We start from the raw sequence: 16,057 nt of genomic DNA, 5'->3' as shown, positions 1-16,057 counted from the left end.
TACTCGATCTCTCGCTATTTTCGGTAGAACATGGGAAAATATAAGTTAGTTTCATTCCTTTAGAGCTTTCTGTCGGAATTCTAGCGAGAAACAGCATCGATATCGACTTTACCTGGTCAAATGGACGAGGTCCTATGTATTCGTAACGCTTACCCGAAGGAATAAATATGTCAACTTGGTTACGTCTCAGACGACTATCTATTTCTTACCTGACCATTAACCGCAAACCCTATCGCTTCTGCGTCTTCGCCGAAAAAAAAATTCAACGTAGCTTCTAAAAGTCGTGACATCTATGCCATCAGCGGGGATCGTATAAAACTCCGAATCTTTTTAGGTCCATCCTAGGTCAAGGAACTCCAATTGTGAGGGTGCGCTGACCATGTCTCAGGGCTCCCATTAAGCCCTCCGTATACTGAGGGTGAGAGATACATGCTATTGATATTGCGCATGCTTCGCCAAGAAAATTCCGAAGTAGAATTGTTTTTTCTCCATCAGCCAATGCAATTTATAGAAGCGAGAATGATATATATCATGATCGAAGAGGCTTTACCCAATTGCCATCTGGTCCCCATATACACGAATGTTCTCGGCGCCGAGAACTTCTTTGATTTGCTCAAACGCATCCTGCAGTGGGACTACATAGCCTTCATTTAGGTCGTTCGATGCCACTATATGTCCATATACCTCTCTCGTGGCCTTATCAATTACCCAGGCTCCACAATCTCCGGGTTTGATTCCTATCATCAAATTCATTAGCGACCCTGTAGTGAGATATATACAAAATATGCTTCGATGGGTATATACTCCCTCAGAACTGCTCTCCTCATCACTGGAGCCACTACTCTCACTATCAAGAGCCTCGATATCGTTTTTAAGCGGCTCTTGTTGACCTGCCAGCCTAGAAATGATATATCCAACCGTCATTCCGTATAAGACTGTAAATTCGGGCTTGGTTTCAACTTCAATAACTCCTCCCATCGTCGCCAAGCGAGCGCCAACATCCAATGTACCAAAAATTAGAGGGAGCCCATTGGCATTTTGATATAAACTTTCCGTCTTCATATTCACGAAGCTTTGCGGTAAACGTGTGGGGAAACCTTGAAGGACATATAAACGTGGTCCCCCGCGACTAAAGTCAAGTTCGTACTAAGGCCGCTCTGGAGTGATAGCACTTGCTTGATACTCGGATCTAATGTGCCTCTTTCGTAAGAGTCTCCGCACGTCTGAGCGGATGTCTGGCTCGTAGGAACTACCATGGTTAGTCTTAGCCCCAGAGAAGCAGATTTGAATATAAAATACCACTACTTTGGTAACCGTCTTAAGGATCTATACAACAAAGTTTCTGATCCGAGACCCAAAAGTTCCATCAGCAAATGGCTGGATCGAAAAAGAGTGCGAGGCATGTCATGATGGCAACACTAACTGGTGTTGTAATTGCTATAGTCCTTGGGATATTAACGCTTGGTGTAAGAGGGTATCAAGCATGGCTGGGATATCAGCAATGGCAGCATCCCAAAAAGACTATATCTATAGATCTTCCACGGAATTCTTCTAGTCTTCGAAGATGTATTCTCGATCGAGGGTATCTTCCGCAAAAGTCTTCATTTCCATTGCATTCGAGCATGTCGATATTTTGTACTCTAGATAATAGTATATTCCGAAATTTGGCATACGGGCCCTTCAGCTTTGTAGGCAAAAGTATATGGCACGATACCTGGACTTGCTGTCTAGTACCTTGCCCTCTAAAAAGCATGTTTAAACCAAAAAAAAAAAAAAAGTATTGCAATAAGAAACGCTTCGAGAAGAGGACTTTGTGTGAGCAAAGGATCGAGTACGTTATTAGCTTCCAACGTGGTATTCCGCCTATCATCTTGTGTAACAGAGCGAAATTGACTGCCTCAACAACGCCAATCCTAACCCCGTTGTGTTGTCAGGATTCCAACACAACACCACCAAAAAAAACATCACCCAAAAAGAAACCTCCACAACGCAAAAAGAAAAGTTAGAATCGGTCCTAGTAAGGCTCGAACTTACAACCTCCCGGTTAACAGCCGGACGCGCTAACCAGTTGCGCCATAAGACCCGGATCCTGCTTCTTATTGGATGAAGGACGTCGTTCCAGATTACCTTTTTCAAGCTCTTAACATATTTCTGTTGTGAAAGACGGGTTGGATGGTGTAGATGTTTCAGTCGGAGAGACCTTGTGAAGTTGGTGGTGTGATTATGTGAGGTTTTGCAAATTTTGGTCAAGGGACAATTCAGTGTATATACTTGGTGTATTCATTTTTAATCAAATCCAGCTTGGGGGATATAACGATATTGGTATGTACTACGTCAGGCATAAAGTGAAGACTCTTGGAACGAGAAGAGCTAGAGCAAGAGAACAATAGTACAAAGTTAAAAAAAGATATGGATCGGAAGAGAATTCGCAGCTACTAGAAGGTTACTTAATCTTGTATTTGAAACAAAAGTTGTAAAAACGCCGTAAGAGAACACCGAACCGGATACCTTAATCGCCATAGACACATATAGAAAAAATGGAAACGCAACACCAAAAGCATAAGGAAAGAAACCCGCCACAGAGGTACCCTATAGGTATATCGCTAGTCCTTAACATAAAAAATTCAGAGTGTAGGTAAACGACGAGTGTTCGTTGTGGTAAGCAGAAGACCCTTTCACTGAAAGTGATAATCCGTCGTGGTCAATGTGCATAAATATATATATATATATATAACTACAAAAGAAATAAGAAATGAGAACATATACATATGAAATAACCTCCATACAAGAGAAAGTAAATATTTACCGTTGTCGCCGGTTTGTCTTAATCGACCACTGAAGACACTCTTCATCTAGGTACATTTTCTCGGCCGCAGCAAATTGATACGTTGGTTGGAATTTCAGATTCGAAGACCCAATAGCACGTCGTAAGACCCTGACTTGACGAGGCCTTAAAGGCTCTATGCTAGGCAATGGGGAGAGTTGGTCGATTGTTTTGTGTAGTTGTCTGAAGTATTCTTCATCATCATCTTCGGGACTTTCCTCGCCATCATCTTGGCAGCAATACTCTCCGAAAGAATGATCATCCCAGTTAGGCGTTGAAGTAGCGGCAGTCGACGTGGGAGGCAACGGCGGGATCTCCTTCGATTTGTGTATAAATCGTATCATTATCGCCGCCGTTTCTCGGCCCCTCTACCTCTCCGGCATATTCATTATCCCTATCGTGAGCACTCCTTGTTTCGCTGAATGGAATACATATATGTTCTGCAGCTTTCTAAACTGCAGTGAGGCGCATTTCTTCACGGTAGTCCCTCAACTTCGGCTCGCTTCTCTTCTTTCGGCCCGTGTTCCAGTCTTTCCTCGCTCCGCTGATATCATAGGTAGTTTGTTGCGTTTGCGTATGAATTGGAAGTTTGACATCAAAGTATCCGGTGGTGGCGCTCTCAGGCGCAAGTGGCTTTTCACCTCCCCTTGGAGTAATCTTAATGTCGCCAGCTTCAGGGCGTGGAAGCGGTGCTATAGGGCCTCGACCTCTCGGTCCGGTACTTGCGAACTTCAGAGTCTCGAACCAACCCAGGATATCCTCGGCATCGACGTCATCTCTCGGTGATCCTGGGTACTTCTCCTCGTCTGGGTTGGGAATTGGTTCTTCTAGGATAACATCTTGTGTGATCACCATGCCAGAAGTTGGAGCGGCAATTTTGACTTTCATGTCACGGTATTGACGACCATACGGGTGCTCTGGGGGTTCGTATTCCGGAGGCGGGGTAGCGTCAATGGGTGGCTGAGGCAATGGACGAGAAACATAGTGGATGGATGTTGCAGCTGAGTCCTGTCTAACAGCAGATGGGATAGCCATCGGCATTGTTTTGAGAGGTTGGATGTGTTTCGAAGAAGGGAAAGCCCGTGAACTTCGTCCACGGCCAGGCGATGTTGAGTTAAGTGTTTGTGAGTACTGTGGTTGAGATTGTTGGGGAGGAAGAGGAAATTGAATAGGGAGGTCGAGGGGCTCCGCCATCTGGCGAGCGTGAACGGCCGAAGACATCGAGTGACTGTAGTGAAGATCCGGAACTCGTGCGGGAGGGTTGGATGGAATACGAAGTGGTTGGACTGTAGTCGGCACGTATGGGGTATGGTGTGGAGATTGGGCAGCCTCATGGTGGGGCTTTAGTGGGAGGGGTTGAGGTGGTGGTGGAGGTTGATTATTGGCCTCCATAAGTTGATCCCGCTCCATCTTCAGTTGGTTGATTCTATCCTCGAGCAACTTCTGTCTAGCCATAAGCTCATCGAGCTTGACCTGATCCAGGTTGGAGGCCCGTGAGTGAAGCATGTCATCTGCAGGTACCCACAGTTAGCCGAGTTTTTTTACGTAATATAAATTAAGCTACATACCTCTTTGCGACGGATGATAGTCCTGGTCATGATCTTGATGCGAGGATGGAGGACGGACTACTTGCTGTGGAACGCCACCAACGAACATCGACGGATGGTGAGGATGCCTTTGCGATCGCTGTATATTAACCTTCTCCCTGCTTGGTGTTGGGATAGTGCTGGGAGCTTCCTTTTTGGATCCCCATTTGAACAGCTTGCTTGCGACAACATCAGCTACACTAACACCGGTTCCCATACTCTTCTTCTCAGGGTAGATGCCAAAAACGTTCTCAAGTATCTCGTTTCCTCCAGAACCACTCTTTCCATGTCCCTTAACATAGCTTCCTTGCATCCTAGATCCGGAGTCAGCACGACCACGATGGCCTGCTTCAGCTTGTTCCCGTTGTCTAGCAGTAGCTTGTAGGGTGTGAATGTCATTCTGCATCTGGAATTCCTGACTAGAGTTACTCGAGGAAGGTGTAGTATCCATCAGTGGTGGGGAAGCGTAACTGGTGTGTTTTGAGGCGACTGGTGCATATTGATCCCTAGCAGCGCCCGAACGTTTAAGCGACTTCTGAGCCGCAGCAGAACGAGCTGCCATTGTGAAAGTGATAGGTGAAGTAGAAGCAGATGGTGACGATAGGTTTCCTAATCGTGTTGTGGGTGTAATTGAAGAGAGGTGAGTGTTGAAACTGGGCAAGGACCCAGCAGATAAACTTGTAGGACTCGACGAGGCAGTGGCGGGTCGAACTACCTCATTTACTCCTTCAGAAGTGAACTCTAGACCAACTGAACATGAAACTGGTGTCGGACCCTGCGGATGATATTCCTTCGGGATCGGAACTTGAACTTGTGGCTGCAGGGTTTTCCTGGCAGTGGCACAGGATTCGATTGGAGAAGCTGCTATAGACGATACAGGAGAAGTAGTGCCCAGCAATAGAACACTGCCAACTTTATGTGAGCCTCCGTGACCTGTCGGAGAGGTAGGAATCGCTGAAGACGGAGCAGCCGAAGGGGTCGTAAGGACTGTTAGTGAAAAGGGAGGGTTTCTTTTAGTAAATGTAAACGTAGAAGGAGTGACTGATGAAAGAGAATTGCTTGGTGGTTGAGGTTGAAGTTGAGAATTAGAGGATGTGAGAGTGTTCTGTTCTGTGTTGCGGGTGAGGTTGAAAGTCTGAGTCTGGCGAGGAGACGAGGTCGACCCTGACTTGGATGACTTTGGACTCTGTTGATAAGACGAAGAGTAATTATAATGCAATCGAGTAATCCCGATGCCGCGAATTCCTCCAACGAACAAACTACTATTTACAAGTGTGCTACTGTTATTATTAGTGTGGCTTGCAGCAGTCGAGGGAAAAGTTTTCCAAGACGTAGGCGCAGGAGCGGTAGTTGGAACAGTCGTCGTAAGGGAAACCCGAATTTTCTTGTCCTTCTTGATACTGTTATTGAAATTGTTTCCAACTTCCTCGGAATTAGCCTCGGCGTCTTCTAGAAATGAAGATGTAGAGATTTTTCCTGATTTCAAAGACGACGATACAAGATCAGATTGAGAAAATGCAGGTGAGGGTGTCCTAGTATTTTTATCATTACCGTCACCATCATTCCCACTCGCTGACAAGTTTATTCGTTCGCCCAGAGGGGAAGTACCAGCAGTATCATTCATGCAAACCTCCAAACCTGTCCGAGATGAAGAACCAGAAGATCCACAATCTACGGCGGCCAGGCTCCAAGTACCAGTACCTGTATCCTTGGAGAACGAAGAACCGTTATCAGTAATGCATTTTGAAGAAGAAAAAACGACGGCATGGGTCGCATTATCACCGCCATGCTTTTTCTGGACAGGCGAGCTTTTCTTTGGGCCATTTGGGCCAGTGGTGGTGTGGGAATTGAGGAATGACATGGTTTCGTCTGCATCCCCTTCGTCGCCCTCACTGCCTGCCTTGTCCTTGTTTCTGGTGTAAGACAGCTGTGTGGGGGTATTGAGCGGCATCCCAATCGGTGACCGTGGCGACCCACTCTCGAAACCCTGGCTTGCCTTGGCTGTAATCCCAGTCTTCAACGGCCCATTGCTCCCACCACAACCAGGACTCCCTCCCGCAACTGCAACACACCAGTCAGAAACTTTGGCTGGGCTGTCGATGCCACTGATGGAAAACTCCTTGTCCTGGTGATCCGTCATGAGATCCCCTCGAACGTTCTCTGCCGCCTCTGTGTTCGCTATTGTAGACCTAGCTTTACCTGAGTGCAAGCTGCTTGATAAGACTTCGCTTGCTTCCCCGCTATTTCGAGCCAATAAACAGTCCGAAACAGTAGATTTCGAGGACGCAACTTCTTTGACCTCAGTATCCTCGACAGTTACTTCGGGTCCCGACGATTCTTTGTTCGGCGAGGAAACAAGGTTATCGTTGTCATCGCTTTCTTTTTCGCAAGTTGCAAAGCTTTCCCCCGCATCAAACTTAGATTTTGCTAGAAGTACCTGTGCTTTCCAGGTTATCGCTGGTTCAGACCGATCAATCATGACTGCGTTCGATGTATTCACCAGCTCTTCTTCCTCGTCTTCGAGGTTTAGGCCTAAACTCCAATTACCAACTGATATCCCAGAGAGCCACTTCTTTGATATTAAATCCCTGTCTCTGTCACTCCGAGATCTTGATCGTGTAAATATCGGCATCGTAACCAGAGATTTGGCAAAAGCCATCTTTGTCAGCCGATTGCAGATGTATAAGTTAATCTATGAATTTGGAAAGGAGTCTTAAACAGCAGCTGAATAAAGCACTCAAACTGTTGTCTCTAGAAAAACAACGTTAGCAAAGTTATATAAATATATCGGAGCTGCTTCGGAGCTCATTCACTTGGGGAAATTAAGATCTGAATTTTCCATATAGAAATACATGCGTCGGAAAACCTAGAGTTTCAATCTCACCTGCAAAATATCCTTGTCTCAAAATCAAAATCTTATGGGCTTCCCGGATAGCATCAATACTCCATTCTTTCCAACTTGTTAAACGTCGTGTAACTCGGATCGCTCCCGTTAAAAGGTATAACAAAAAAACAGATATCGGATTTTAAACAAAAATGTCGACTCAAGATTCTTCGATTCTAAGATATTAGGTAAGAGAAAACCTAAGCGGGAAAGGGTTCTTAATAACAGTAGATATATTAAACAATAAATATATCCCATAAATCGATTGATTGTTATAAATCTCCTGCTCGTATTACAAAAAGCAGTGTACCGTCGACAATGTGCCTCTTTTAGGATATCGAGCACGTGGATCGTATCTTACTTGGTAGAGAGCTTAATTTTGGTACCCGCCGAAATTCCAAAAAATTTCGTTTTCCCCTCTGAGGTAAATTATTGTTTTAAAAGTTAAAGGTAATATCGGGGATTGTTCAGGGTTATTCTGGTTTGGGATGCGAGCAATCGATCGAAATTCTGGAATGCCTTCGGGTGGATTGATATATTCCCCTTGCTTTCGATAATCGGGCCGAGGAGGGTTTCCCAATGTGTTGTTAAGAACTTAAGGAGGCTCTTTAGTCTGAAACTTGGAACTGGAATATTTCTTAGAGACAATATTTTTGTGATATCGATCGTGTCGCCTCTGCGCTTCTAGTAGTAGTCGAATATGATGATATTCAAGTTGGAGGCCTAAACTATCACCAAGAATTTAGTTAATCTCCAAGCTGCTATATAATTGATTTTTGGCCTGATAAACTACCCGAAATTCCAGTATTAAACTCCGATATTAACGAGGAAGGGCAGAAAAACCGTTGAAATATAAAACTGATATGAGGATATGGTGATCTTTAACCGATAGACATAGACACCGCCCAAGAATCTAGAAAAGCGGCGAGCAGTATATATCGACCCTGCCTCGAAGCCTCTCATCCAAAGAAGCAATCTAACCAAAGGGCGCAATACCGTAGGGCTTGCGATAGGCTCACGCCCTGTGCTCCTAATAGAAAGAAGGAAATTTCTGCAAGGGTCTTCGTGTATCTCTTGCCTGTTTGGCGAAACGAAATATTTGTGTCAAGCCTTGAGTTCCAAGTTCTACAAGCATCTTCGCAGGTAGTCCGACATAGAAATGTTCGAAACCGACGCCTCTTAATCTTAGCCTTGAGGTAATTGTATTTCGTGCAAAAAATTAAAAAAAACATTCTTCATAAGAAATGTTTGCGCGATCGTCAATCTTACAAATGTACGGTATTGCATTGTTAGAGGTCGCTTGCCGCCATAGACGACATAAAATCCGCAAATCAAAGTATTCAAGAGACACGTCAAACGAGCTGACTCTACAGCGCATTCAGCTTCGGGGAATATCATGATCTCACATGACGGCGACAATAAAAAGGGACGATAACAAACGTCCCGCTATTGAACATCCTCCTAATCAATACTGAAATATACGATCACTAATTTTCCCCAGAGCACTAGGGCTCTAAAACGGAGATACAAAAAAATGTACCGCCAGGCTTCGGTTGCGTTGTTTGTGGGCCGAACTGCAATAATACGATGCAAGAGGTGAGATCCCGAGAAAAAAAAACAAATTAAAGAAAATAATACATCTCCATCGAGTCGGATTACGTTAACGAAGTAGGGAAAGACAATGTTTCAGTTTGCTTTTCTATGGTTATTTCGAGATTCGTTCTGCCATTTGGACAATTGTGGAAGAGAATGTCGAGATAGGTTGTCATAGACACCGTTGGTCATACGTCGAAGTCATGGCCGCTTAGCTGAGCCTCTGCAGGTAGCACCGCATGTCCTGTGCCTCGCTACTGCAAACTAATCAAACTTGAGCATGGGTAGTTCAACTAAGAAACCATGCTAACGTTGGCATATCGGCGGAATGATATCATCTCAGCTGTAGCATGTAGGCTCGACGGCTTTTTGTTTATGCAATGAAAAAAATGCAAGAAGATCTGACAAAACAACATAGCCAACACCATGGCTATGGACGGATCAGCCGCCACGCCCATCGACCCTGAACTTGGAAAGTTTGGATAGCCAATCCTCAAATCTCTCCATAAAGTATCCAGTTTCGTTACAAATGCCTCTTTAGTAGAAACAGTTCGGTGTTTGAGCTTCTACGCCAATACGTGTGGCTAAATTGCCCAGGCGTGAAAACATTGCTCGAAATGACCAATAAATGGAGAAGTGATACCAACTCTTCGAAAGGCGTCATAGTAGGCCAAACACTCGGCATAACCTTCAGAATATGGAAATACAGGTGGAGGAACATTCGCCACGTTCCAAGCTGGTTAGCGTAAATGGAAATGTCACAAGGAAGTGATTCAAACTACTCCGTGCTGCTGCAGCGCTGCCTTGATAATGAATACGAGAAAGATTAAGCTAGAAGAAAGTATGAACAAGCGAAGACTAGCGGCAGCACTAAGGAATTGGACAAACCAGGCTCCAAGTATGAACACACTAACGATAAGAACTGAGCTTTCCTCGCTAGTACTGTTGTCAAATACGTCGGGCGGGAGAGGCCGCCTGACGACACTAGGTTATACAAAGTAGATGACGCGGTTGCCTACGATCTAGACTATAATCGCTTCTAGGCTATCGTCTAAGTAGACCCCGATATCTTTTCCATTCATGCGATAGAGACTTTTAAGGAATTTATCGTCGCCATGCCGAGATCGTCGACAATTATTCCACGGACGGCGAATCTGCGGAGTAATTCAATACGGAACATATTTATAGGATAGGCGACGTATCATTCCCCATAATAGTGAAATGGCGACGATCTACAGCAATGTTTTCCCCATTGACGGTCTTTATAGAGTTTGGAGGCTCTGCAGAGCGGGATTCTTCATATATATATCTTGGCGGAATCCTAGATCAAAAAATTGATATCCTGAGGGCGTATACGCTCACGTTCCGTTAGAACCCGTGTAACAGTACTTCAAGTGGAGCCTTAAAGATATGGGTCCAGATAACTAATAGGATCGGCAAGGTGCATTCCCTTATGCTTGTGTAGCGGAAAGAAAAGAACCATTGATAACCATACTTTCCCCATGTTGAGTGCGTCTTCGAAGCATTTGCATGGCGCTCGCTCCGGGGCGCCTTGACTGCTCTGGGGCCCATGTGGCGATAAGCTAACGTTCGGGCAGTGGAAATGGTTGTGGATGTTTCTAGCTGGCCTTTTTGGACATTTGAACACTTGACCAGCCTAACCAACCAAGACCCCGAAATTTGGTGATTGAACATCAATAATGATAATTCTCCTACAGCTGACAAGAAGGGAAAGCTCAGGAATATCACTGCGTGGATTTAGTTACACTATAGAGCCGTACGGAAATATCTTGTGCCTATCAGATTTAGTAGTTTACTCACCCAAGGACATCGTGCAACATCAAGTGGCTGGCACAGGCGGTTAGCTAGGCTGCAGGCTCATAAAAATCCTATGAAGGTATTCTTTCCGAACTGTATCCGCGACGAATATCGATATATCAGCTTGCGGGAAAAAAAAAAAAAAAAAAAGATAACAGGTTTAGGCCCCGCTTTTCGACCTTTTGCGGTTGTTGAGGTCTGCTCCTAACCAACGAAATATTCAATGCAACTACTTTCCGACCATGCAACACATGGTAGCAGTGACTGCCTCAATTGTGATGGATTTCGCTGCAGCATCGCCTGAGTATTACCAATTCCTGTGTATTATCAAGAAGAAAGGAGATATCGTCTCGAATGCCATAAGTCGGAATGTCTCATAGGGGAAAAGAAGCTGTCATAAAACAATTGGCTATTGGTTATTCCGGTCAGTTTCTTTAGCTCTAATCTTTCTTCGTGAACTCACAAGGCTTAAGCTTCGTGCTTCGAACGATTCGCTGGACCAAACCGACAACAGACTGGATCGTTTATATCTCTCGGGGTTCCACAATTACCTAAATATTCCGACCGAGAAACAAAGTCTCCTAAATCTTCCTCAACCTGAGGATATGAAGATCTTTTATGAATGATGAAAAGAATCGAACCTGCGAATAATTCCGATCACAATTCACCCAACTTAAAAATCTGAGATCCCCGAAAGGTTTAGTGCGGCATAAATGTGACGGCGACCAACAACATTTCTCACGGGCTTTGTCGGATAATCCTAGATCATTCCGGCTTGTTGGGACATCCAAATGTATCGCTCGAACGCCACAAAGGCTTCATTCCTTGGAAATACTAGAGCTTGGGGGCACCATGCATGGAATTCGCCGTTGGTTTAGAAATTATGGGATTTCATGGAGATAAGGATGGTTTACTGCAAGGATGGATGCAGGTACGGAACCATTACCTTGATCACGGAATTGGGGATGATAGTTGGCAATTCGTGCCGATTGATTGAGCAATATCGACTTGCCACTAAGAACAATGTGTTGATTGGACATAGCTGAGGGCCAGCCTTGCACTTGACGAAAATGTCGCTGACTAACTTGACGGTAATGTTGAAAAGATAAATGTGTGGGGCCGTTTCGCTTTGGGATCAAATTGCCATTTGTAACAGGTATTATCATAGATGATACTGCTGTGCTAAGCAGGCCCCTATTCCGTTCGGCTCTGATACCATATGACCGAATCAAAATGCTTAAGCTTTCCACGCTAATGCCCTAAGATTTTAAGGCGATAAACCTAAACAGTACGTAGGTACCGGAAGCCATAGTACTAGTCCGGGGTAAAGGCTCTAAAGACCAAGAGCTAGACGAATGGCTCCGTCGACTTACGGATTAAGCTGTCAATAAACTTTTACCTGCTCCGCATTTTTTGGGACTATAGTTCGCGGCGAGACAATATGAAACATGTCTTATAATATCGAATATCCACTTGTATATCGCGTACTAGCTGTATCCACATGTACACATCTCGAAAAGGCCGATTCCTACCCAAGGATTGCAAATTTCTCAATACCCTAGTTGACTGCAGGACAGCAGCTGCGCTGCGAGGGGCCGCCCACTTTTCACATTTTTATGTGACAAAACGTAAGTATCGACGAAATTACGATTTGGGCCAAAAGTGTAGTTAGAAAATAGATGCAGGAAGGGAATGTTTGTATAATTAAACTGGCACCTGCTAGTGTCGAATGATTCAAGCAAAGACTTCTATTATAAGAGCTAAGAACCCGATATCGTGGTTCGAGAGGCCATGCGTTATTGACCTCAACTATGGCCGTATTTTTGTCCAAGCTCACTACAACGTTATGCACACGTGAGTTTTTAATTTATCAATTGTGCAATTATATCAATCCACGCATGAGGCACATATTCAACGCGATAATTATTGCCAGACTTGTGTGTCGCGATTACCAAATTAGTGATAGTGTTGCATTTTGAAGAGAATATATGTTGACTAGTGTTCAGTTGATCTACAAACGGCATCCCATAAAATACCATAGACCCTCATTAGAATATAGAAATAGTTTAAAGACACAATCTTAGGTTGATACGTGATTATTCGCGCCGCTGCCTCTGTGGTTAAGATAGTATCAAAATTGATAACTTAAGCAATGCTCTCGCTAGTTTGAGAAAGTTTACTCAAATCCTCCTTTAAAGATAGATCATCGAGGACAGACTTTCCTGAATCCTCGCGGTATAAGTTCCGGAGAGCAGGTTAATCTAAAGTTCGTCCACCTACACAACTGTACAACCTATAGTTTTTGATTGAGGTTATTCGCCATTGTATCTGCGGATCTGATGACGACAAGGCCGAGCCAATCATATCAGACTATATCACTGATCTGATGTCTGATTAGTTGAACGTTAAAGTACTAACAAATATCTCGTCGATACCCCAGCAGTTCCTAAGCGCAGGATAATATGGAGACTCGCTCGAACTTAAAGTATTACAAAAACTGAGAGGTTTCAGGGCAATCAGTATCGACAGATCCGGTTCATGGAGGTGATCCCCGTCACAAGCCTGAAAATAGCACCCGAGTCCATCCTCTTTATGGTGATGTTTATAGCGAGACCTGCCCTGAGAATCCTGCAACGTACTTAGTAGCCCCTAACACTAGAATACCACAAGAAGGGTGCCCTCTACACTCAACCCTCCTGACTACGCAGCCGGCCCAACCATCGCAAACTCCGACACCCTATTTATTATCAAAAACCGCCACTGGGGACATTCAATTCTCCCTGTCAAACAATAAACTTATGTTGACTTCAGAACAGGCCCGGGCCCTAGAAAATCACCGTCAGTGGGCGGAGTCATACCGAATGCGGGATGAAGAATTTTGGAGGGCTACAGCTCACTCTTTGAGTAGTGGGTACGCCAACTGGGGAAATGCCCCCGCTCCCCCTATCGCATTCTCTCCGGAGCAAATTCAATTTTCGGGTGGAATAGGGGATATAAAGGTATGTTACAGAATTCTAAAAAAAACCTGTTTCATTGATAGAATTATTAACATTATCCGCGTTAGTTGAATGACAGTGGACCGACCAGATTCTATAATCCAGTTCATGGTGCGGTTGTAAAGGTCGTGCCTCAAAGAACAGACCATGCTCCACCACAAGAACTGTGCCATCATTCACGTCAACAATTTTTCACACCGATTGCGGGTGACGCCAGTCTTCTCGCCTTACACTCTAACGTCAACTGGTCGCCCAGTGCGCATCCTCTTCCAATCAGCACGAGACTAGTTCCGGATCCGAAGCGAATCCGTGATGATCAAGTCAAAGAACCTCAACGGCAGGTTCTATGAACTAGCCCAACTAGAGAGATGTAAAGATTCAACGGGACGATATGTAACACAGCAGGGACCTGGCTATGAGCCCCTATTCCCAACACCAAATTATTCGCCAGTATCTTCGACATCTTCGATACCCTCTTTATTAACTTTGTCAGAGTTCTCATCGGCGGTATTTGCGGATAGCTCTGAGGATGAATCGAAGGAACCATCCAAGAGCATTAATACAGGAGCCAGTCCTATTGATACTCAGAAGGCAAATACAGATAAAAAACCTAGCCAAAATCTGTGCTTGAGCCCGCCGCAGTAGCCCCGACGCTAGCGGGACAACCTAAGAATGCGACAGTTTCTTCGCTGCCAGTCAATAAGTCGGAAACAAAAGAACTCCCAAAGCTGACAGAAGTGAATAAGGTCCCTAACCAATGAAATCCGGCGTCCAAGGTCAGAGCGTCAGCCCTAGCTCGAACGGTAGCATTTTCGGTTCCAGTTCCAAAGGTAGCAGCTTCTACCTAGGCTCTAAAGACAGAAACATCTACCCCAGCTCCAAAGGTGGTTCCACCCCGGTCCCAAAGGCAACAGATTCTGCCCCAGTTACAAAGACGAAGGCCCCAGGCCCAGTTACGAAGGTGAAAGTCCCGACCCTAGTTCCAAAGGTAGAAGCTTCGACCCCAGCTCCCAAACTTGAAAAGCAAGTTTCCACGGGCTGGAAGGTTACAGACCTTCTTAGCTGGGCTATATCAAAGACTGCACCCCGGAAAGAGCGACAGAACCCCTCCGATGCCCGTGCCACCGCAGCCAAAAGAAAAGAAGGTCGAATGGTGGCAGCGTTGGAGGCCTATTCAAAGCCAAGAAATGACGGCTTCTGAACAAGCATTATCCATCCCCCGCCATACCCATGCAATGTTAGGAGCCCTAGGAAGGGCGAGATATGGATCGAAGACATTGAGAAAGAATTATACCCCGACGGCAGCGAAGGGCCATCGACACGCACAGCTGAAGATTGGGAAATTGTTGAAGAATTAGAAGCATATGAGCAAGATGAGAGAGATTGGAATGCTGTCAGGGAACTTGATAATGGTGTTTCCTAAAGAGATCGAGATGAGAAGAAGATAAGGACTTATATCCAAATTTGTTGTCTCAAATTTCTTTCTTCGTGATATTTCCCTGTTTCCTGATTTGATAGCTTTGAACTTTCGAAAGGGAAAACTTACAACCTCATGGACGTTTTGAACGGTCATATGAAGTATTCTATAGAGCCATCCCGTGCGACAATCTGAAAGCACTGGTTCCTGGTTTGATATATGTCAATATAATACATGTCCGAAAAATTTACAAGATCTTGATACTGCCATCTGTTCCAATTTGTTAGATACCACATTGTTTAGAGCTAATAATTTAATATACTATCATTAAGAACTTCTTTTAATTCTTGGAGCCCAAGGAAGCAACGGAAATCTCAATTACGGATATTACGGCCTGGTTGCAATCCACTAATTCTGACCCCATAAAATTAAGCTAGGCAAGAGACGTATATTTCGAATGCACCGAGAAGTCTGGTGCTCCCCGTGAATTACTAATATAATACAGGATTCGTCGCATGGCTCTGAGCGGCCGCTAAATGGGCATGCGCATGCATATCATTACTTTCTGCAAGGCAAATGCAGGACGGGTAGTACAGACAAAGCGTCAATCTCTAGCCCTTTCAATTGGAATACAAATATTGATATGAAAGCCGTCACCGCAAAGGGATAACTAATGTAACCTTAGCAATAAATTCATGAAGTATAAGATCAGTATATGCGAATAATACCCCGCTTATTTCCATCAAAATACCAAGATAACACGTAAACTATCTTCTACTCTCGCCGTCGATTCTACCCTGCAAGCTTATGCACCGCCCAAATACAATCCCTGATCTGACTCCATGCTGTTACACAACACAGTTGTCGTCTGACTCTCCGCTTCAACGGTCTGGCCGGCTTGCGCATATTTCCCTTGTAATTGCGCGAAATTCGAAGACC

At 44.7% G+C, this 16,057-nt stretch overlaps 4 protein-coding genes across 4 annotated transcripts; 2 read left to right on the top strand and 2 right to left on the bottom strand.

Moving 5' to 3' along the window:
* Nucleotides 1-2,802: 2,802 nt before the first annotated feature.
* On the bottom strand, nt 2,803-3,168 carry DFL_003074 (uncharacterized protein; the record flags this gene model as incomplete). The annotated part of the gene is made up of 1 exon (XM_067631961.1): nt 2,803-3,168. The coding sequence occupies one exon, from the start codon at nt 3,166-3,168 to the stop codon at nt 2,803-2,805; it is 366 nt and encodes a 121-aa protein (XP_067494455.1).
* A 106-nt stretch (nt 3,169-3,274) lies between these two features.
* DFL_003073 (uncharacterized protein) lies at nt 3,275-7,069 on the bottom strand (the record flags this gene model as incomplete). Its single annotated transcript, XM_067631960.1, has 2 exons — nt 3,275-4,335; nt 4,393-7,069. The coding sequence occupies 2 exons, from the start codon at nt 7,067-7,069 to the stop codon at nt 3,275-3,277; spliced, it is 3,738 nt and encodes a 1,245-aa protein (XP_067494454.1).
* Nucleotides 7,070-13,503: 6,434 nt separating this feature from the next.
* Nucleotides 13,504-14,051, top strand: DFL_003072 (uncharacterized protein; the record flags this gene model as incomplete). Its single annotated transcript, XM_067631959.1, has 2 exons — nt 13,504-13,704; nt 13,770-14,051. The coding sequence occupies 2 exons, from the start codon at nt 13,504-13,506 to the stop codon at nt 14,049-14,051; spliced, it is 483 nt and encodes a 160-aa protein (XP_067494453.1).
* A 407-nt stretch (nt 14,052-14,458) lies between these two features.
* Nucleotides 14,459-14,902, top strand: DFL_003071 (uncharacterized protein; the record flags this gene model as incomplete). Its single annotated transcript, XM_067631958.1, has 1 exon — nt 14,459-14,902. One exon carries the CDS (start codon nt 14,459-14,461, stop codon nt 14,900-14,902), a length of 444 nt encoding a protein of 147 aa, XP_067494452.1.
* Nucleotides 14,903-16,057: the final 1,155 nt, after the last annotated feature.

The sequence above is a fragment of the Arthrobotrys flagrans genome (assembly GCF_004000055.1).
Source record: "Arthrobotrys flagrans strain CBS H-5679 chromosome Unknown unitig_3, whole genome shotgun sequence".
In the NCBI taxonomy this organism is placed as follows: Eukaryota; Fungi; Ascomycota; class Orbiliomycetes; order Orbiliales; family Orbiliaceae; genus Arthrobotrys; species Arthrobotrys flagrans.
Note: the sequence above shows the minus strand (reverse complement) of the source record. Positions and strands in the feature narration are given on the sequence as shown.